At 35.2% G+C, this 18,086-nt stretch overlaps 1 protein-coding gene across 1 annotated transcript; it reads left to right on the top strand.

Moving 5' to 3' along the window:
* Positions 1-4,784: 4,784 nt before the first annotated feature.
* On the top strand, positions 4,785-11,362 carry LOC132038148 (putative late blight resistance protein homolog R1A-10). The gene is made up of 3 exons (XM_059428869.1): positions 4,785-5,207; positions 8,465-10,694; positions 11,049-11,362. The coding sequence occupies exons 1-2, from the start codon at positions 4,785-4,787 to the stop codon at positions 10,688-10,690; spliced, it is 2,649 nt and encodes an 882-aa protein (XP_059284852.1). The 3' UTR covers positions 10,691-10,694; positions 11,049-11,362.
* Positions 11,363-18,086: the final 6,724 nt, after the last annotated feature.

Here is an 18,086-nt window from a genome sequence, read left to right as displayed (position 1 = left end):
CTTTAGATATTTGGAATTACCAACTATTATATTCTCCCTAAGGCGTAATCAGAATTTTACTTCATGAATTTTGGACCACGGTCATTTTAGCTTATTGGGTCTTGAATGGATTATTTGGAAGAGAGTCAAAAATGGTCCTAATGTATCGAAATGACTTAAATTTCGCCTCCTTCCACCTATTATTATTATTATTATTATTATACTAAAAGTGGAAAGCTCCCATCTTCAAAGTTGGATTACGATTTTGCCCCTGTAGTAAATCAAAATGTAATAAAACATCTAATTAAATAGTAGTAATATTTTAATTACACAGGTGAATAACAAGATCAGTAGCAGTAATGTATATTCATTTCAATTATCAAAAGCCGTTTCTCTATATTGAAACTGTTCTAATTCATTACTCAATTATTAAAGAGAGCAGACGTTAAGAAAAATGAATGTAGAAATGATCAGGTTTCAGTTTGAAAAATGTAACCTCTCATTTCCAGTAACTTTTCATTTCCGGGTACTAAATGAAGGAAATTAATGATCATTTTGCAAACTATATTATGACATGGGGAGAGCTTTGGAATGTTGAGTAAGCAGAAAATTATCAGCGTTGGAAAGCGGAGTTGCAGGATGGTAGCAACAGCCACAAATACGAAGAGTTTTGCAAACAACACTTCCGGCTTTTCCAATATCACGTGAATATCTCTTAAACAGTGACTTATAATTAACATTAAAATATCTTGAGTTCAAGCCCTAAGATGGAATAGCCTTTGATAGGAAGCGTTTCCAAAGTGAACTTCGCGGAGCAAATCCAGAGTAGTGAGACATTGAATGAGGAACAAAAAAAGGTGTCATACATATTTAGCGAAATTTCCTCCCATTAGCTTTTCGTCATCCTTATCGTAAATCAATTTATGTTAAAAGTCGTCAGTGATTAGTAAACCACATTCTCTTTAGAGTCATATTTTTTTTCCCTAACTATTTGTAATTAATCAACATCTGTAAATTTCAGATTTATTCTTTCACGGTGAACATTTCATTTAACATGTTTATCAGTTTAATGTTCAGCTTTCTCTCATTTTTTATGCAAATTTTTTTTCAATGACTGAAAAAATAAGGGGATTCAACATATAATATATGTACATATATACATTAAACAAAATTACCTATCTACACAACATAATTTTCCATCTAAAGGCTATCTACGCCACTGGTTTTGCCCCTCTCTTTGTTTTATTAACCTTTATTTGTTCACTTTTAAAATGGTGAAGTTTCAACAATCAAGATGATGAAATATCTAATTTACGGCCGGTGAGACTAGCAGAAATTTTACCTTATATTGAGAACCAAATGTAGTACTTTTCATATGATTTTTTCCTTTATTATATTTTTTGGGGTAAAATATATGTTCTCTTATTTTCTCCTATAACTTTCTTATATTGTACTCCTAAGTTTTTTTTTTTTTTTTTTTTTTTGGAGTAATAGTTCTTCCTTTCTCCTATAAGAATTCTTTCCTTCTCTTATTTAATTTTTCTTCAATTGTTGTGTGATTTGTTATTTTTTTGACGTTCAGCTAATTATTGAAGGATCAGACACATGATTGTGCTATATTTCGTAATATAATTATATTTGTATACAATTAATATTTTTCTGTAAAAGCTACAAATGAAAGTACTCAGTGTTTTGAATCACACAAAGTGTACATGTAATTATGACTTATATTCATTAATTAAATATTTCAATTATTATTATCTCTGTCACAAATAACTATTTGTGTAGGTATATGTCATGAAATTGACAATGATCTACTAGCCATATCGAATGAATTTTTTACAACTTTTACTAAATACTACTTTCATTTGATAAGTTCTTGATATGTATGCGTGTAAGAAAGGGGAGGCTGCAATTTCTTTAAAAAATGCAAAAACTTTAAAACGTGAAACATTTGAACCATAACAAACATGATACAACTTCATATTTATATTATATGTTTTGACATATAAAAAGAAGTATTGTCAAGTTGAATACTTAAATATTTTATATGAATTGCATAATTGAAGTCGTTAGGACATTACATTTCGATATGATTTTTCAGTATAATTATGCTTTGCAATGACAATAAATATCGGTCGAATAGGCTCACCATTCATCGGTTTGAGCTTGCATTTTACCTTCAATTTTAGTGAAACTCATTGCATACTTATTATAATTTTTTAAACACGTTTTTTACTATTTAGCATGGGACATAAGTGCAACGCAGTGTCGGAAAACTAGTTAAATAATAAACAAGATTAAAATAAGAAATGGAAAAGGGCAAAAAATGACCCTAGCCTATTGAATTTGGCTCAAAATTACCCTCCTTTCACCTATTGGACCAAAAATGCCCCCAAGGTTATTTTTTGGCTGAAAAATGTCCCTAAACGGTTGACTAGTTAAGTTGATGCAACTTTATTTTAAAAAAATCCACGTGGCATTGTATGATTGGCCCAGGTGTTAATCCAATGTGTATTGATTAACTAACCCATATGTATTGATCTGATTTACTCATATAATATTAAACCCAATTCCTAATAATTAACTAAGATTCTGCAATCAATTATATTATCAAGCTCTTTGATGCCTGGTTACTGAATTATTACTCCCTCCGTTTCAATTTATATGAACCCATTTGACTGGGCACGACATTTAAGAAAGAGGGAAGACTTTTGAAACTTGTGGTTCAAAATAAGCCTTGAAAATTTGTGTGGCTGTAAATCATTCATAAAGTGAATTTATTTCCAAATTAGAAAAGAGGTCATTCATTTTAGCACGGACTAAAAAGGAAATAGGTTCAAACAAATTGAAACAGAGGGTGTATTATTATTCCTTGCAGATATTAAATAATTAGAATTTGAGATTAAGGAGAGGGCGTGGGAATTAACAAAATTGGATTTGGAAATATTATCATGAACAAGTTGCACTCCTGTCTCCAAATGAAATTCTCCATTAATTAATGAATTCTTGATCCATGGTTGACCTTACTAATAGCTATGTGTGTATATATTTAGTCTTCTCAGGGCTTCTTAATTGCTCTATTCTTTGGCCAATTTACCGAGTATCAAATATTGAATCCTCACTTTCAAAAACTTCATTTTGGACTCAATAGTGGAAGAAGGACATTTTTGAGCCATTTATAATATGTTAAGGATATTTCTAATCTAATAGGTGGAAGGAGCAGAAATTTGATCTAATAGATGGAAGGAGAGCATTTTTGAGCCATTTCTAATAAATTAAAGGCTTTATTGACTCTTCTCCGAAGAAGGAAAGAAAAAAGATAAAGATGTGATCACATCAAATCGATCGTTAAATGACAGCTACGATGGATTTAACAAGAGATAATGGTCAAAAACACACTTGAATTATCACCTTTTCGCGAGATTCACACTCCAACTATCAATTATTCCATTTTCCTACTAGAACTACCATTATCTATATATTCAAAAAAACATCTAGTTGAGTAGTTGTTGGTGTGTGTGTACGCTCTCTATTTTTGTTTTAAAAGAGCGCCACGTGGCACTCCATGTGTATAAATATGTGCACCTATGCAAAAATTTAGAAAAGCAAACTATTTCCTCTTGATTTCTTCTGCAACAAAAAGTATCAATGGTAAAAATAGGATTTTTTTTATTCATCGAAATTTGCAGACCAAAATTAGTTTGGGGTATTAGTTATAATACGGGATAACTTTTACACTAATATGGTGGGATCAACTATCCCATATAAAAGGAGGGATAACTAATCCCACGTGATATTCCACCATTGTATCAAACGACCCCGAAAGTTTTTAAATCCTAATTCCGAAAAATTGCTATCATTGAAAGCAAACCCGAAATTTGATTGTGTAAATGATTCGTTAGACTCACGCCCCGGAGAGAAATCAGATTCCATTATTGCCGAGGATCAAACAGTTTCATGTTAGATTTTTTCGCCCAAAATTTATACAATATTAAATGAAATAATAAAATTTAAGAGAAACCCAATTGGAAAATGAAGGGACAGGATCATAGGGGTTTTTATACAAAAAATTTACAATGAAACAGTAAATCTTATAAATAGTAAGAGAACCCCAATCCGAAAACCAAGTAAAGATTGAGATTACTTTGTGGATTCTGTAACATAAATCTTATTTACCAGAAGAAAATTTAATTGGGTTATTTTGCTGACTTGCTTTTATCTTAAATCAGTTCAAAGTTGTCTTTATTTTGCTATGTTCAATTTTAGTTTTCGTGACAATTCTTGTGAAAGAGAAAATCTGATTAAAGAAGAAGAAATGAAGAAAAAGGACTGAGAAATAAAGGAGAAGGGGGAGAAGCGAGACATTCAAAGGACTTAAGTGGAAATTAGCAAAATAATAATAATAATAATAATAATAATAATAATAATAATAATAATAATAAAACTAGTCAACTCAATTAGCCATTGTATATGCCATGTGGATGAATTTTTATGGATAAAATAAGCTCCCACGCGCATGTTGACGATTAATTTTAAACATTTAGCCTACTCAGATTCTAGTTGTGTTTTAATACATAATGATAATAGTTCAGATAGTAAAAAAGAACAGCTGATAGTTGAGTATGAAACTCGCAAAAAAATAATAGCTCACTGTGTTTCTGACCATTCTGTCATTTAACAATGCAAGAACAACCATTTCAAACAAGTTGTATAAACTTACACAAAGTGAAGATTTCACAGAAAAGAGCTGAATTCCCAATTCTCTCATTCTTGTTTATTACTACCATTACTACTACTTTGCAATGGCAGAGAGTGCAAAGCTTATAGATAACCTCATTCAGCTACTAGATGAACATTCAAATCTGATTGCAGTTGCTAAGAAAGACATTTCACATCTACTGGAATGCCTACATGGCTTTCAAGAATCTACACAAAAGTTACCTAGCAAAAAAAATCAGTTGAAACAGTTGCGCAAGGATATCCGAATGATCGTGCACAGAGCTGAGGATGCCATTGATAAGTTTCTAGTCAAAGCAATGTTGCGCCAAGAAAAAAACGCAGCTGCAAAATTGTTCTATTTTGCCAATCGCATTGCTTCTAGGAGGAATTTCATAGAAGAGATTCGAGACATCATTGTGAGGATGGAGGAAATTAAGCAAAACAATCAGGAAGACCTTTCGCCCAGCCTAGTAGATCTGGTTCCATCAAATGAAGAGGAACTGCAGGTATGTCGGAAAAGTTTTCCGTCAATATAAGTTTTTTTTTTTTTTTTCAATATAATAGTTAAAAATACACATGGACTATCACTTTTTTCGTGAGTTTCACATCTCAACTATCAGCTGTTCTTTTTTTCTACTGGAACTATCACCATCTATGTATCAAAACACACCTAGTAGATGGTGATAGTTCAGGTAGGAAAAAGGAACAAATGATAATTCAAATATATCGAAAAAGTTTTCCCTCAAATATGTTTTAGACCATTACTCTATTTTCTTTAATCCATTTATGACATTTTACTTTTATTACTCAGTCTATTGCTGAAATAATCGATCGACCGTTGAAAATTATGTAGTAAAGTTATTTTTCTTCTTTTTTCCTTTTTTAAAACCGAAAAGTCATTTTTCTATACCATATCACACCAAAAATCATTTGGCCAAAAACTGATGTGCCATTTTATATCAGTCCATATGGACTTAACTAATACCAAAAGTAAAAGTAAAACCCGACCTTACAGTTGGGTAGCTTTTGTTTTAGGCATAATACATAAACAGACCATCAAACTTGGTCTCAGCTGGGAAGTATGCCCTCCAACTTTGAGTGTGCACAAGTAGGCACCTCAACTTGTCTCCACTTTGTCAGTTGAACACTTCAACTTACAAAATGATCATTTAGACACCTCCAAAATTTATGTGCCACGTCAGCCTTTGTGTTTACGTGTTCAACTTTATACAAGTTGAGGTGCATACTTGTGCACACCCAAAATTGGAGGGCATACTTGCCAGTTGAGGCAAATTTTGAGGGCTTGTTTATGTATTATGCCTTTATTTTCTTGTAAATCATCTTCTTATTTTTGTTTTTAAATAAGGCTCCAAAATCCAATGAGAACAATGAGTTATAGCAAAACTGATGACATAGGCAGATCCATGATTTAAAGTTTAGGGGTTCGTACGGTATTCTCAAATTATCATAATAATTTGGATTCACAATTAGAGGTGGCAAAATGGGTTAAAAATATGGTTATCCGCCCGATCCAACCCATTTTAAATGGGTTGGATACCCTATCCATTTAATATGGGTCCAATATGAGTCAACCCATATTATCCACTTAAAATATGGGTAAATTAATGGGTAAAATGGATAAAACCCACAACATATAGAGTGTGTTTGGTATGAAGGAAATGTTTCCCATTTTCTCATGTTTGGTTGGTCAAAATGTTTTGGAAAATATTTTCTCTAGAAAACAAGTTTCTTAACCACCCCCTCCTACCCCCACCCCCACTACCTCCCTCCCCACCACTATAACCACCCAACCCACCCCCTCCCCCTATCACCACCTACCCCCAACCCTTACCTCTCACCTCCCCACCACCACCCCTATCTCTCAACTTTGCAAAACTAGACATTTTGTGAAAGTAGTAACTTTCAAAAATAGCAACTTTGCAAAAGTAATGACATTACAAAAGTAGCCGCTTTTTCAAAATATTACTTGCGAAAAGTAGCTACTTTTCAAAAATAGTCGTTTTGCAAAAGTATTCACTTAAGAAAATAGTCACTTTGTAAAATTAGTCACTTTTAGAAAATAGCCACTTTGTGAAAGTAGATACTTTTTAAAAATAGTCACTTTTTGAAAGTAGTCAATTTTCATGAATAGTCATTTTGTGAAAGTAGTTACTTTAAAAACTAGCTGGCTTTGCAAAAGTAGCCATTTTTTAAAATAGCATCTTTGTGAAAGTATTAAAATAACCATTTTCGAAAATGTGCCATTTCCAAGATAGTGGTCAATTTTGTAGAGTAGCCATTTTTTTTAAAGTGGCACAAAAATGGCTACTTTTGTAAAGTGGCCATTTTTTGAAAAATGACAAAAAAGTTGCTTATTTTTGCAAATTTGCATTTTCGGTCGTTTTCCAAGAAATAAATTTTTGCAAAAATAACCATTTTTATGTCACTTTATAAAAATGATCAATTTACAAAAATAGCCATTTTTGTCACTTTTAAAAAATGGCTAGTTTACAAACATAGTCACTTTTTGGGGCTGTCTTCAAAGTGCAAAGTAGTCATATATGAAATAGACGCTTTGGGAGGGGGAGTGGGTGGGGTTTGGGTGGAGCGGTGGTGTGGGATAGGATGGAGTTGGGGTGGGTAGGTGAAGATGAAGTGCGTTCGAGGGTGATCGTTGGGTGGGGCTGGGATTTGGTTGGGGAGTGGGTGGTGGGGGGGTGGGGTTGGGTGGATATTTTTCAAAAAAGATTTTCTTTGTGGTCGTGTCATTGAAAAGGTTCGAAGTTCTACGTTTCCCACAAATGTTGAGGTGCAACTATGTACTAGGGATTGGATTTGTGGACAAAATGGTAAATTAATCTTCTCCATATTGGCTACATGAAGCCAACATTTTTGAAGTAGCTTTGGATAATTTGGATAATATGGATATCCATATTATCCGACGGGTAACCCATTTTTTAACCGTGTTAAATATGGGCGGGTCGGATCTGATCCGTTTTTTGTCAACCCATTTTCGACCGACCCATATCCGACTCGACCCACCCGTTTGCCACCCCTATTCACAATCAAATATTTATAATTATTGAGTGAGTTATTTTAATACATATACAGGGTATGAACAAAAACTACTTAGTTCATGTGAACCCGTACCTAAAACTTTGTATCTGCCACCGAGTCTGATGACAGGCGGCAAGAATGAATAAAACGAGATGATGGAATATAAAGTATCAGAAGAGAACATATACTCTAACATCTTGTCAAAATTTTCTTTTATCTATCCTAAAACGACTGTCACATTTATATATTTGGAAACTAGTTAATCTTATCATTCACCTGTTACCCTGAATAACATCTTGTTAGGATACCAATTGATTTAAAAGTTCAAATTTCTAAAAGGAAAAAGAGATATCAAAGGACATGTGAAATCCTTACTTCTCATTTAACTGTTAGTAGTGAAGGCAAACATTTCTTTATTTTTTTAAACTTCATGCCAAGTAACATAACTCCACATAATATGTGGCGGAGAGTATTTTTACTACATTTAAATGCACGTGTTACTTAAACAGTAAGAATTGGTGATAAACTCCGCTTTTATATATTCATCAATTGCCATGTTTTAAATATTTTTTATCTCCAGAAATGAGTTCAAATACTTTTACCTTGAGCTCATTTTATGGTAGTGTTGTGCACGAAGTTAAGACTCTTTTAGTATAGATTTTAAAATACTTTGATATCGAATTAATTTGATCACTTTAATTGAAAGGATCCTTTCTTGGAAGATGATGAAGTGTGCGGCTTTGAGGAGAAAGCGCAACAACTGATCAAGCAACTTCTTGAGGGATCAAATGATACAGGTTATGTTTCTATTGTGGGTATGCCTGGACTCGGAAAAACAACTCTCGCAAAGATAATCTATAACAATGTTCAAATTTCAGAAAAATTTGACTGCAAAATTTGGGTTTATGTGGGCAAGTCAGACAAAATGAAGGATGTTTGTCTTAATATTCTTAAATGGTTCTCGGAGAGCATTAAAGAATATCAAGATAAGAATAAGGACGAATTGGCCAAAGTAATCTTTGATTTTTTGACTGAACGAAAGAGATGTCTCATTGTCCTGGACGACGTGTGGCATCCGACCGTTGTGTCTTTTGTGGAACCATTCAGTAAAAACAAGAAGGGTGACCGAATCATGATCACCACTCGTTCTCAGACAGTGGCTCAATATGCCAATAGAAATCCTTACAATATGAAATTTCTTACTTCTGAGGAAAGTATTCGGTTGTTGGAAAGGAGGACTTTCGGCTTTAGAAGCTGTCCTGATGAATTAGTAGGACATGTAAAAAGCATTGCAGAAAAATGTAATGGAGTACCACTTGCAATTACGGTAATCGCACGAGCTTTAAGAGGTCGAAGGAACAAAAAGGACTGGAAAAGAGTTGAGAAAAATGTATTGCAGCACCTCTTAAATAAAAATGACCCTAAAAGCTGCTTGAAATTTGTGGAAATGAATTACGACTATTTGCCAGAAGAAAAGAAGGCTTGCTTCTTATATTGTGCCACCTTTCCTAGAGGTTCTGACATACCGGCGTGGAAATTGATTCTCTTGTGGATTGCTGAAGGGCTAATAAAGTCCCAAGCCGATTTTAGTCTCGAGGAGACAGCAGCGTTTTATTTGAATGATCTTGCCCTTAGGAATTTGGTTTTGGTGAAGAAAAGGAGTGCTGATGGTCAAATAAAGACATGTCGTGTTCACGACATGTTGCACGAGTTCTGCAAGATGGAGGCTGCTAGTGAATCTCTTTTTCAAGAAGTATGTCTCACACCCGATCAATCTATTCCTACTATACAAGATTCAAGTAATTCTCGTCGATTGTGTATTCGATCCTCATTTCTGTATGATTTTATATCCACAAAACCATTTTCACAGCAAGTTAGATCTTTCTTATGTTTTTCACCGGAGCAAAATCGAATTCACTTGTCCACTCCTGATATCCAACTCCTCCATAGAGCATTTCCCCTTATCAGGGTCTTGAACATTGAGTCTCTCGAATTTCATTTCACCCAGGATTTTAGCAAGCTGATTCATTTGAGGTATATAGCTGTCTCAGGTGACTTCGACACCCTTCCTGAATCCCTTGGTAAATTTTGGAATTTACAAACCATTATACTTAATACAAGTACATTAGAGCCCACCCTCGACATAAAAGCAGACATATGGAACATGTTAAGGCTGAGACATCTGTACACCAATATTCCTGCAAAGTTGCCGCCACCTCCTACTCAGACAGATAAACATTCTTGTCTTCAAATTCTTTATAAGATTTCACCAGAAAGTTGCAAGAAAGATGTTTTTGCAAAGGCTCATGATATAAGAAAGCTGAGCATTCACGGGCAATTGACAGAAATTCTTCAAAGTAACAGCGACGAGTTCAGCATTTTTCATGAGCTAAAGTACCTGAAAGTTTTGAAACTATTGAACAATTGCATAAGTAACTCGATCGAAGGACGACTCCACCTTGCTCCATATCTTTTCAAATCTTCACATTGGCTGAAAAAATTAACGTTGTCAAATACAAGGTTCGATTGGAGTGATGCCGATACATTGGGCAACTTGCAGTGCCTTGAGGTCCTAAAATTGAAAGATAATGCATTCATGGGAATGTTATGGAAGCCGAAGAGAGGAGGATTTAGCCACCTTCAGGTCTTGTGGATTGAGAAGGCAGACTTCATTAATTGGAAGGCTTCAGATCGTCACTTCCCAATGCTTAGGCACCTTGTTCTTATCTCATGTGATACGCTTCGGGCTGTGCCATATGCGTTTGCTAATATAAGTAACCTTCAAGAGATGTGGCTGAAGAACACAATCAACGCAATCAACTCTGCAGAAAAAATAGAACGCAAGAAACAAGAGACGCAAGCTCCAGATGAAACTGCATTCAAGCTCATAGTCCTTCCTGAAAATGATCCCAACGCCGCACAGTTAGGTTAAAGAGGTTAGTCTATTCCATCTTGTCTTCAAATGATCATCAATTACCTTTATAGTCTGCACTAACTGTTTGTATGTGCGAGTGTGTTCACGGAAAACTGAAAAACCAACTTAATTGGTTTGATTTCCTTTTAGAGGAAAACCGACCTAAACCGAACCGTGAACACACCTATTAATACGACTATATTCTTGCCCATTTGGTATCACTATCGATTGAGATTCTGATGCAACGTATCGCTATTACACTTTGTACAAGCATTGGAATGGGTAAGCATGGCTAGTGTCTTACAATACAGAATTTTGGTGCACGTTTTGTTGGCTTCATCATCATTGATTATCAGTTATTTCCTTCTTTCTGCAGGAACTAATCAATCATGACATGCTGGGGGCCTGGAGTCGTGAATAAATAGAATCCACTCTCATATGACTCACCGTGTCTCGGGTCGTCTGCAATTCATTCATCTTACAAACTAGTCTCAATATCGGAACATTTTTGTCTTTTATTTACTCAGACATTAAGAAAAAACAAAAAATCCTGTGTGTGGTTTTGGTGATGTCAATTAGGTGTGCTCGTCTGTCAGTTTGAAATTAACGTTATTACTGGATCTCTTGTCAAATGTTTCTTTCTATGTTCAAAAATTGTACCATTCCAATGCTCTTGTGGCGGTTTTTTTTTGCTTTGCCTCATTCTTGTTTCCTCTTGATAGAAACCCTGAAAATTTAACTCAAGGTGACTAAAAAGTCTCATAATTAGTATTGGTGACACATTTGACCAAATCCAAGTCAAGCCCCCTCCCCCCCACCCAAAATTTTTTTTTTTTTTTGAAAGGAAGTTTTGATATTATTTTTTTTTTGTTTCTTACTCCACCCACCCACCCAAAAAAAATTATTATTTTTTTTTTAAAAAAAGTTTTTGTTTTTGATTTTTTGCACCACCCACCTGCCCCCCATTAAAAAAAAAAAAATCTTGAAAAGAAGTTTTTTTTTTTTTTTTTTGTTTCTTACTCCACCCACCCCGCCACACCTCCCCTCCTCCTCCTCCTCCTCCTCTCTCGTTATACCCCATTTTAACCGGATCAAAGCGGAGTACGACATAGTGATTCCTAATTATTTAACTTAAGGAATCGCCACCTAACTATTTTTTAAAGGTGAATTGGGACACCTATTTTAACTAAATAAATGCTTTAAAATAACTCTGATTAATGGTCTACTTAACTAATGTGATTCTATGTAAGAATTCTTAGTTATCCTAAAGGGAAGGGGTAAGACATCCTTTAAGATCTGCTTAAATACGGTTAACCGGCCAAACTTAGGTCATTATTTATACAAGTACAACATTTTATATATTTAAGAAAATAGATTGCAAACTGCTTAGTAAATATTAATAATGTTACGAATGAAGTTTATAAGAATACTAGTTGAGTTTAACAAAGACAGTAGCTGCAAAGTTTTAAGTTACAAATTGAACTTCAAAAAAGTAAGCCGAACCAGTGAAAATGTTTTCTTATAATCGTTCAAATAACTCGTGGCTAAGTAACAATTGATTTTAACTACTAAACATATATATATACACACACACACATCATACGAGATAAGTTAAAACCAAAAAGAAGCCTTTATAATCAAATGTTCTTCTTGACTGAAAAATGGCTCTCAAGTTGGATAAGTTTTAATACTTATGAAAAAAGCAACTTCCTTAGAGTGATTTACAACTGCTGCCAAAAGTAAAGTGCTTTTAAAGGAAAACCTTATGGTGGTGATAGTTAATACACATCAAAATATAATAAAAGTCTTCACAAAAAGTGCCACATTTCAAGCGTGGAAGTAATTTAGTAAGTGTTAGAACCGAAATCCTAAATGATTAAAATAAGCTTATTTTTAATCCTATGTTAAGCATGACTCCCGACATATACACCCCAAAACTCAAGAAATCTGAGATGCACAAACAACTTAACAATCATAAAAGGGTTAAGATAAAATGGCTGAGGAAAGAAAAGAAGCAGGAAGGACGCCATAGGTGGCCCAAAGCGTATTCGCTTATTTTCTTGTTGGCTGATGTACGTTGAAGAATATGGGATGCATTGACTCTATGCACAGGTATAGTAATAGCGCGAGTCTCATTTTGAGACTCCGTATTGAGAGAGTCCCGAATTAAGACTCCATTTGCTCCACAGTGTACATGTAAAAGAGGTGAAATAAAGAAATTAGTGAGACAATTCAAATATCTAAGAGTGTAACAATCTAATAAGCTACAAAAAGTATATTTTTATCTATAGTATCAACCCACGGCAAGTTTAGGCATATAGTTCGCACTCAGATTCTTTTCTCTTATGCGGCACCAAGATGAGGACACAGTGATCAATCTTAAGTACGATAACCATTAATGAGCTCCGTATTATAGTCTCAACTAGAAAAGCTTAAATACTTAGGTGAGCATAGATTCAAGATGATTCACTATAAAAATGCAATAAGCAAAACTTAAAAATATTAAGACACATAGATCTTTCAAACAAATAAAAAGAGGAATCCTGGAACACATTTTTTTAAAGTTACGTAAATAGCTCTATTTTCTCTTCATTCAAAAAATACAATAGCTTCTTAGCATGCTGCTTGTACTTAAAATACTCAAGTCACTTCTTTAACTAAACTAAAACCAAGAGTTCCACTAAAATGATATCTACTATGTAAACAACAGCTAACATTGATTTCTTTTCAAGAAAATAAGAAAGGGTTAGAAAATGGTTTCTAGTAGATGGACAACAACATCTGAGAAACTTTTTAAGTCAGTTCTTTTTAGCGATATTTTGATTAAACGGATGTGATGAACAACTGAAACATGATTTCTAATATAGAAAATACCCATTTGATAACGAGAAAATAAACAGATGCAGATTTTACACATTCCAATAACAACTAAGGAAAAACATGAAACTAAAATAAAAAAGCAGTGACCTTTTTTGGGTGCAATGAACTGGGGGAAGGGTCTTAAATCCGCAGCTATTCACCTTCCTCACAAATAAAACGACACGATTAAAGCCGAAAAAATCTTCTCAAAGGCTAAAGACAACAGAGAAGGGAGAACACGTGATTTAAAGCTTATATTTTGGAGGATAACTATGTAAACAAGGAGTTTTGCAGAAGTTTGAAGGGGGAGAGGAGGCGGGTTAAAATTCTCTCTCTAAATGGCTGCAATACAGTTGGTATTTATAAATGCAACTAGGGTTCTTAGAGCGGGAATTTGAATTAGAATTTCAAAAGAAAAGTCAAGAGCCGTTTGAAATTGAGAGTGAGAACAACAAAAAGCTGTCACTGCCCAAAGTGTTGAGATTTTTTTTCTGTCACCTTAAGATATTTTGTGTGGTGAAGCATGAAAAGGGGAAGAAGATCGATGATGGAGTCTTCTGAAGGTTTGAAGAAAAGTGAGGAGAGAGAGTCTTGGCAAGTCAAAAAGTTTCCTGAAAAACAATAACTCATCACGTGAAGAGAGATACGGGGAGATTTGGATTACTTTTTCAAATACGAAAATTCTAGACTGTATAGGAATTACTTGGAAAGGGCTTGCTGGGTTTCCGTTTTGGGCTGGTGAAAGAAAAGACTTGGGTCGTTTGGGCCTTTAAATTAGATGAAGGTTGGCCTTTTCCCTTCTTCCTCACCAAGGCTTCTAGTTGAATAAAACTATATTTTAGCCATATGATATAATACCATGTAATATTAACATATTAATATTTAATATACCTTAAAAATTATAGCACTTAAAATAAATTAAGAAATATTCTAAAGTTTAGTGAAAAATGCCATAGTAAAAATATTATAAAGCGCAAAACTAGAATAGTATCACTACTTTATTAAGTCGATGAACATGAGAAGCCTTAAAGATGAAAATTAGAAGTTAAAAAAGAAAGACGACGACGATGATGATGATGATGATGATAATAATAATAATAATAATAATAATAATAATAATAATAATAATAATAATAATTGAGTGTATGAATAGTAATCCTAGTACTAATAGCAATAATAATAATATTAATGAAAACATTAGCAATGATAAAATATTTGTTTTATTATTAACTTAGAAGCTCGAGGAAATAAATTGGGAGAAAGGAGGGTCAAAATTGGGTGTCAACAGCTTGCCCCTCTTGGACCGGAGACGATGAAAGAGTTTTTGGGCAAAGAAGTTAACGTAGTAGCCGATCTTGTCCCGACTAAAAGAATTTGAGAGACTATAAGGATGAAGAAAATTTGAGAGAATTGTCGCCGAACTCCGGTCTCCGAGTTGCCTACGTATCTCGGGTAACACGAGTATCAGGCCATGTGTAGTTTTGGGAAGAACTGTGATACTAAGGAACAAGGTTGATGTGAATCCCAAAATATTCCCCCAGTGTCGAATATGATGACCTTTGGGTACATGGCCGAGTTGAGAAGGGTGTTTGAACTGGAGGAATCTGATTATGAGCATAACTAAACTTAGTCGTCGGGTTACAGACGTAAACAGGACATTTAAGAGTGAAGTTGAGCGGAGTTCGAGTAGACCCTTGACCTTTGTTGGGAAGTTTGGTTCCTTCCCAACAAATTGCCCCAGTTCACTGCATTAGATAAAGTTCCACGTTGTGCGATGCTACCTGCTAAATCTGCTACAAAGATCTAAGGTACAACCATTAGTAATAAATGAAAGCATTAAGATAGAATTCAATGAAAGCGATAAAATTGGTGCAAGTGTAGCAATCAATAGAAATTACTTCTAGATAAAATTATTGCAGGTATAAAAATTTAGTGCGAGATTAGTTGAGATAAAAACTAGTGCAGCTGCGAGATTAATGTAAAAATATTTGAGATGAAATTAAGGTAAGTGCAAAATCGGTGTGCTTTGTAAAATTTAATATGTCCAATTCTAAGGTGGACATGCTCAAATAAAATAATTAAGTCCTATTATAAGGTGGACAAACCCAAATAAATAATTAAGTCCTATTAAAAGGTGGACAAACCCAAATAAAATAATTAAGTTCTATTATAAGGTGGACAAACCCAATGACATTACGTTCGATTTTAAGGTGGACAAGCCTAAAATGTCCTATTTGAAGGCGGACGAGCCTAACATGTCCTATTAAAGGCGAACGAGACCAAATAAAATTTTTAAGCCCTATTATAAGGTGGACAAACCCAATAACATTACGTCCGATTTTAAGGTGGACAAACCCAAATAAGTCCTATTAAAGGCGGACGGACCTAAAATGTTCAATTAAAGGCGAACAAGCCTAATATGTCCAATTACAGGCGGACGAGCCTAATATGTCCAGTTAAAGGCGAACGAGCCTAATATGTCCTATTAAAGGCGGACGAGCCTAAAATGTCCTATTGAAGGCGGACAGACCTAAAATGTCCTATTGAAGGTTCCAATTAAAGGCGGATGAGCCTAAAATATCCTATTGAAGGCGGACGAGCCTAAAATGTCCTATTGAAGGCGGACGAGCCTAGAATGTCCTATTGAACGAGACGAGCCTGAGTGTCCCATTGAAGGCGGACGAGCCGAATGTCCTATTGAAGGCGGACGAGCCTAGAATGTCCTATTTGGGCGGCGAGCCTAGATGTCCTATTTGAAGGCGGACGAGCCTAAAATGTCCTATTGAAGGCGGACGAGCCTAGAATGTCCTATTGAAGGAGGACGAGCCTAGAATGTCCTATTGAAGGCGGACGAGCCGAGAATGTCCTATTGAGCGGGACGAGCCTAGAATGTCCCTATTTGCGGGCGAGCCTAGTAATGTCCCATTCGGCAGGCGGGGACGAGCCTAGAATGTCCTATTGAAGGCGGACGAGCCTAGAATGTCCTATTTGAAGGCGGACGAGCCTAGAATGTCCTATTTGAAGGCGGACGAGCCTAGAATGTCCTATTTGAAGGCGGACGAGCCTAGAATGTCCTATTTGAAGGCGGACGAGCCTAGAATGTCCTATTTGAAGGCGGACGAGCCTAACATGTCCTATTGAAGGTGGACGAGCCTAAAATATCCTTTTCAAGGCGGATAAGCCTAAAATATCCTTTTCAAGGCGGATAAGCCTCAAATATCCTTTTCAAGGCGGATAAGCCTCAAATATCCTTTTCAAGGCGGATAAGCCTCAAATATCCTTTTCAAGGCGGATAAGCCTAAAATATCCTATTAAAGGCGGATAAGCCAAAATGCGGTGCTTGATTTATAATTACTAAAACAAACTGGTGCGGAGCGAAGAGCTTGATGCGATGCTTGATTTGTAGTAGCGAACATTCATGGTGCGGTGAGAAGAGCTTGACGCAGTGTGTAACTTGTAGTAGCAAATATTCATGATGCAGTGCCAATGATTTGGGGATCTTCTACCCTGCCAAAATTTTACAGCTAAAAAGTTCCTGCACTCAAAGAAATTTGTGAGTTTCAAAGTGTGAGTTTGATTTGTCCTTTGCTTCGTTTAAATCTTGCAACTTCTAACTTGATGATGAGCTTTAGGATAGCGTGCAATATCATTCAAGAATATGCCTTTGCGTTACTCAAAGAAAATTAGTTAGCATAAAGAAAGTGGTTGCCTTGCATTAAACATTAAAGCTTTGGCGTTGAATCTGCATTTCTCATGGTGATGGCATTGTAGCAATCTGGCGATGCTAATATATTGCTCGTGATTTCGATCTGTGCTTTTGTCGAATACTAATAGGCCATTTGCAACTCTGCCCCAGTTTTGTTTATGGGGACAATAGAATTTTTTATTATATTAAGACCGTGTCCAAGAATGGACTGCCTACTTATCCCGAAGGAATTAGGTCAAAAGTAATTCATACAAAGGTTTAGCAAAATTACAAGAAACAAAGCCAATCATAAGGAGAGTGGATGGAGAATGCTAGTGATGGTAAATCCTTTCAGTCATTCTACTTGGTTCCACGCTTCCTTTCCAAATGCCTCGGTACCAATTTTGATGGATCACTAGTAACAATAATTGCATTTGCAACTGGAGGGCCATCGTTGTTGCATGATTTATTTTGTTGCATGCTTATCTTATCCTTTTCAATCATGTTACGGATCTTATGTAGGAGTGCTAGGCAATCGCTAACATGCCGTGACACGGAATATTAGAGTGTTAAGCACAACTCTTGAACCCGATCAAAATCGACGGTGGGCTTTTGGGATCTGTCTTTCTTTGGCTTAAGTCACTTGGCTTTCAATCTCTCAAATATGCTTCAAGAGGAGTAAAAGTGCGAAATTTTAAGTGCTCCGACTGTCGTAAGCTAGACTGTGCTTGATCAGGTTGACATTGAAAGCCTTGTTGATGAAGAGGTATATGATCACATGAAACTTGATGGTTCTGTCGTGATTACTGACTGATATGTAGACACGACGGTACAGTCGAGTTTCTCTTTTTTTGCCTTGCAAGTTGTCGA

Source organism: Lycium ferocissimum, chromosome 11 (genome assembly GCF_029784015.1).
Source record: "Lycium ferocissimum isolate CSIRO_LF1 chromosome 11, AGI_CSIRO_Lferr_CH_V1, whole genome shotgun sequence".
In the NCBI taxonomy this organism is placed as follows: Eukaryota; Viridiplantae; Streptophyta; class Magnoliopsida; order Solanales; family Solanaceae; genus Lycium; species Lycium ferocissimum.
The sequence above is the reverse complement of the archived record's forward strand: the minus strand, read 5'-3'. Positions and strand labels throughout refer to the sequence as shown.

What these genes read in the sequence shown, in the direction of transcription:
- LOC132038148 (XM_059428869.1), top strand. Translation starts at nt 4,785, where the DNA reads ATGGCAGAGAGTGCAAAGCTTATAGATAACCTCATTCAGCTACTAGAT. An exon ending in CAAATGAAGAGGAACTGCAG is followed by an intron (nt 5,208 to 8,464) that starts GTATGTCGGAAA and finishes TTTAATTGAAAG; the next exon opens with GATCCTTTCTTGGAAGATGA.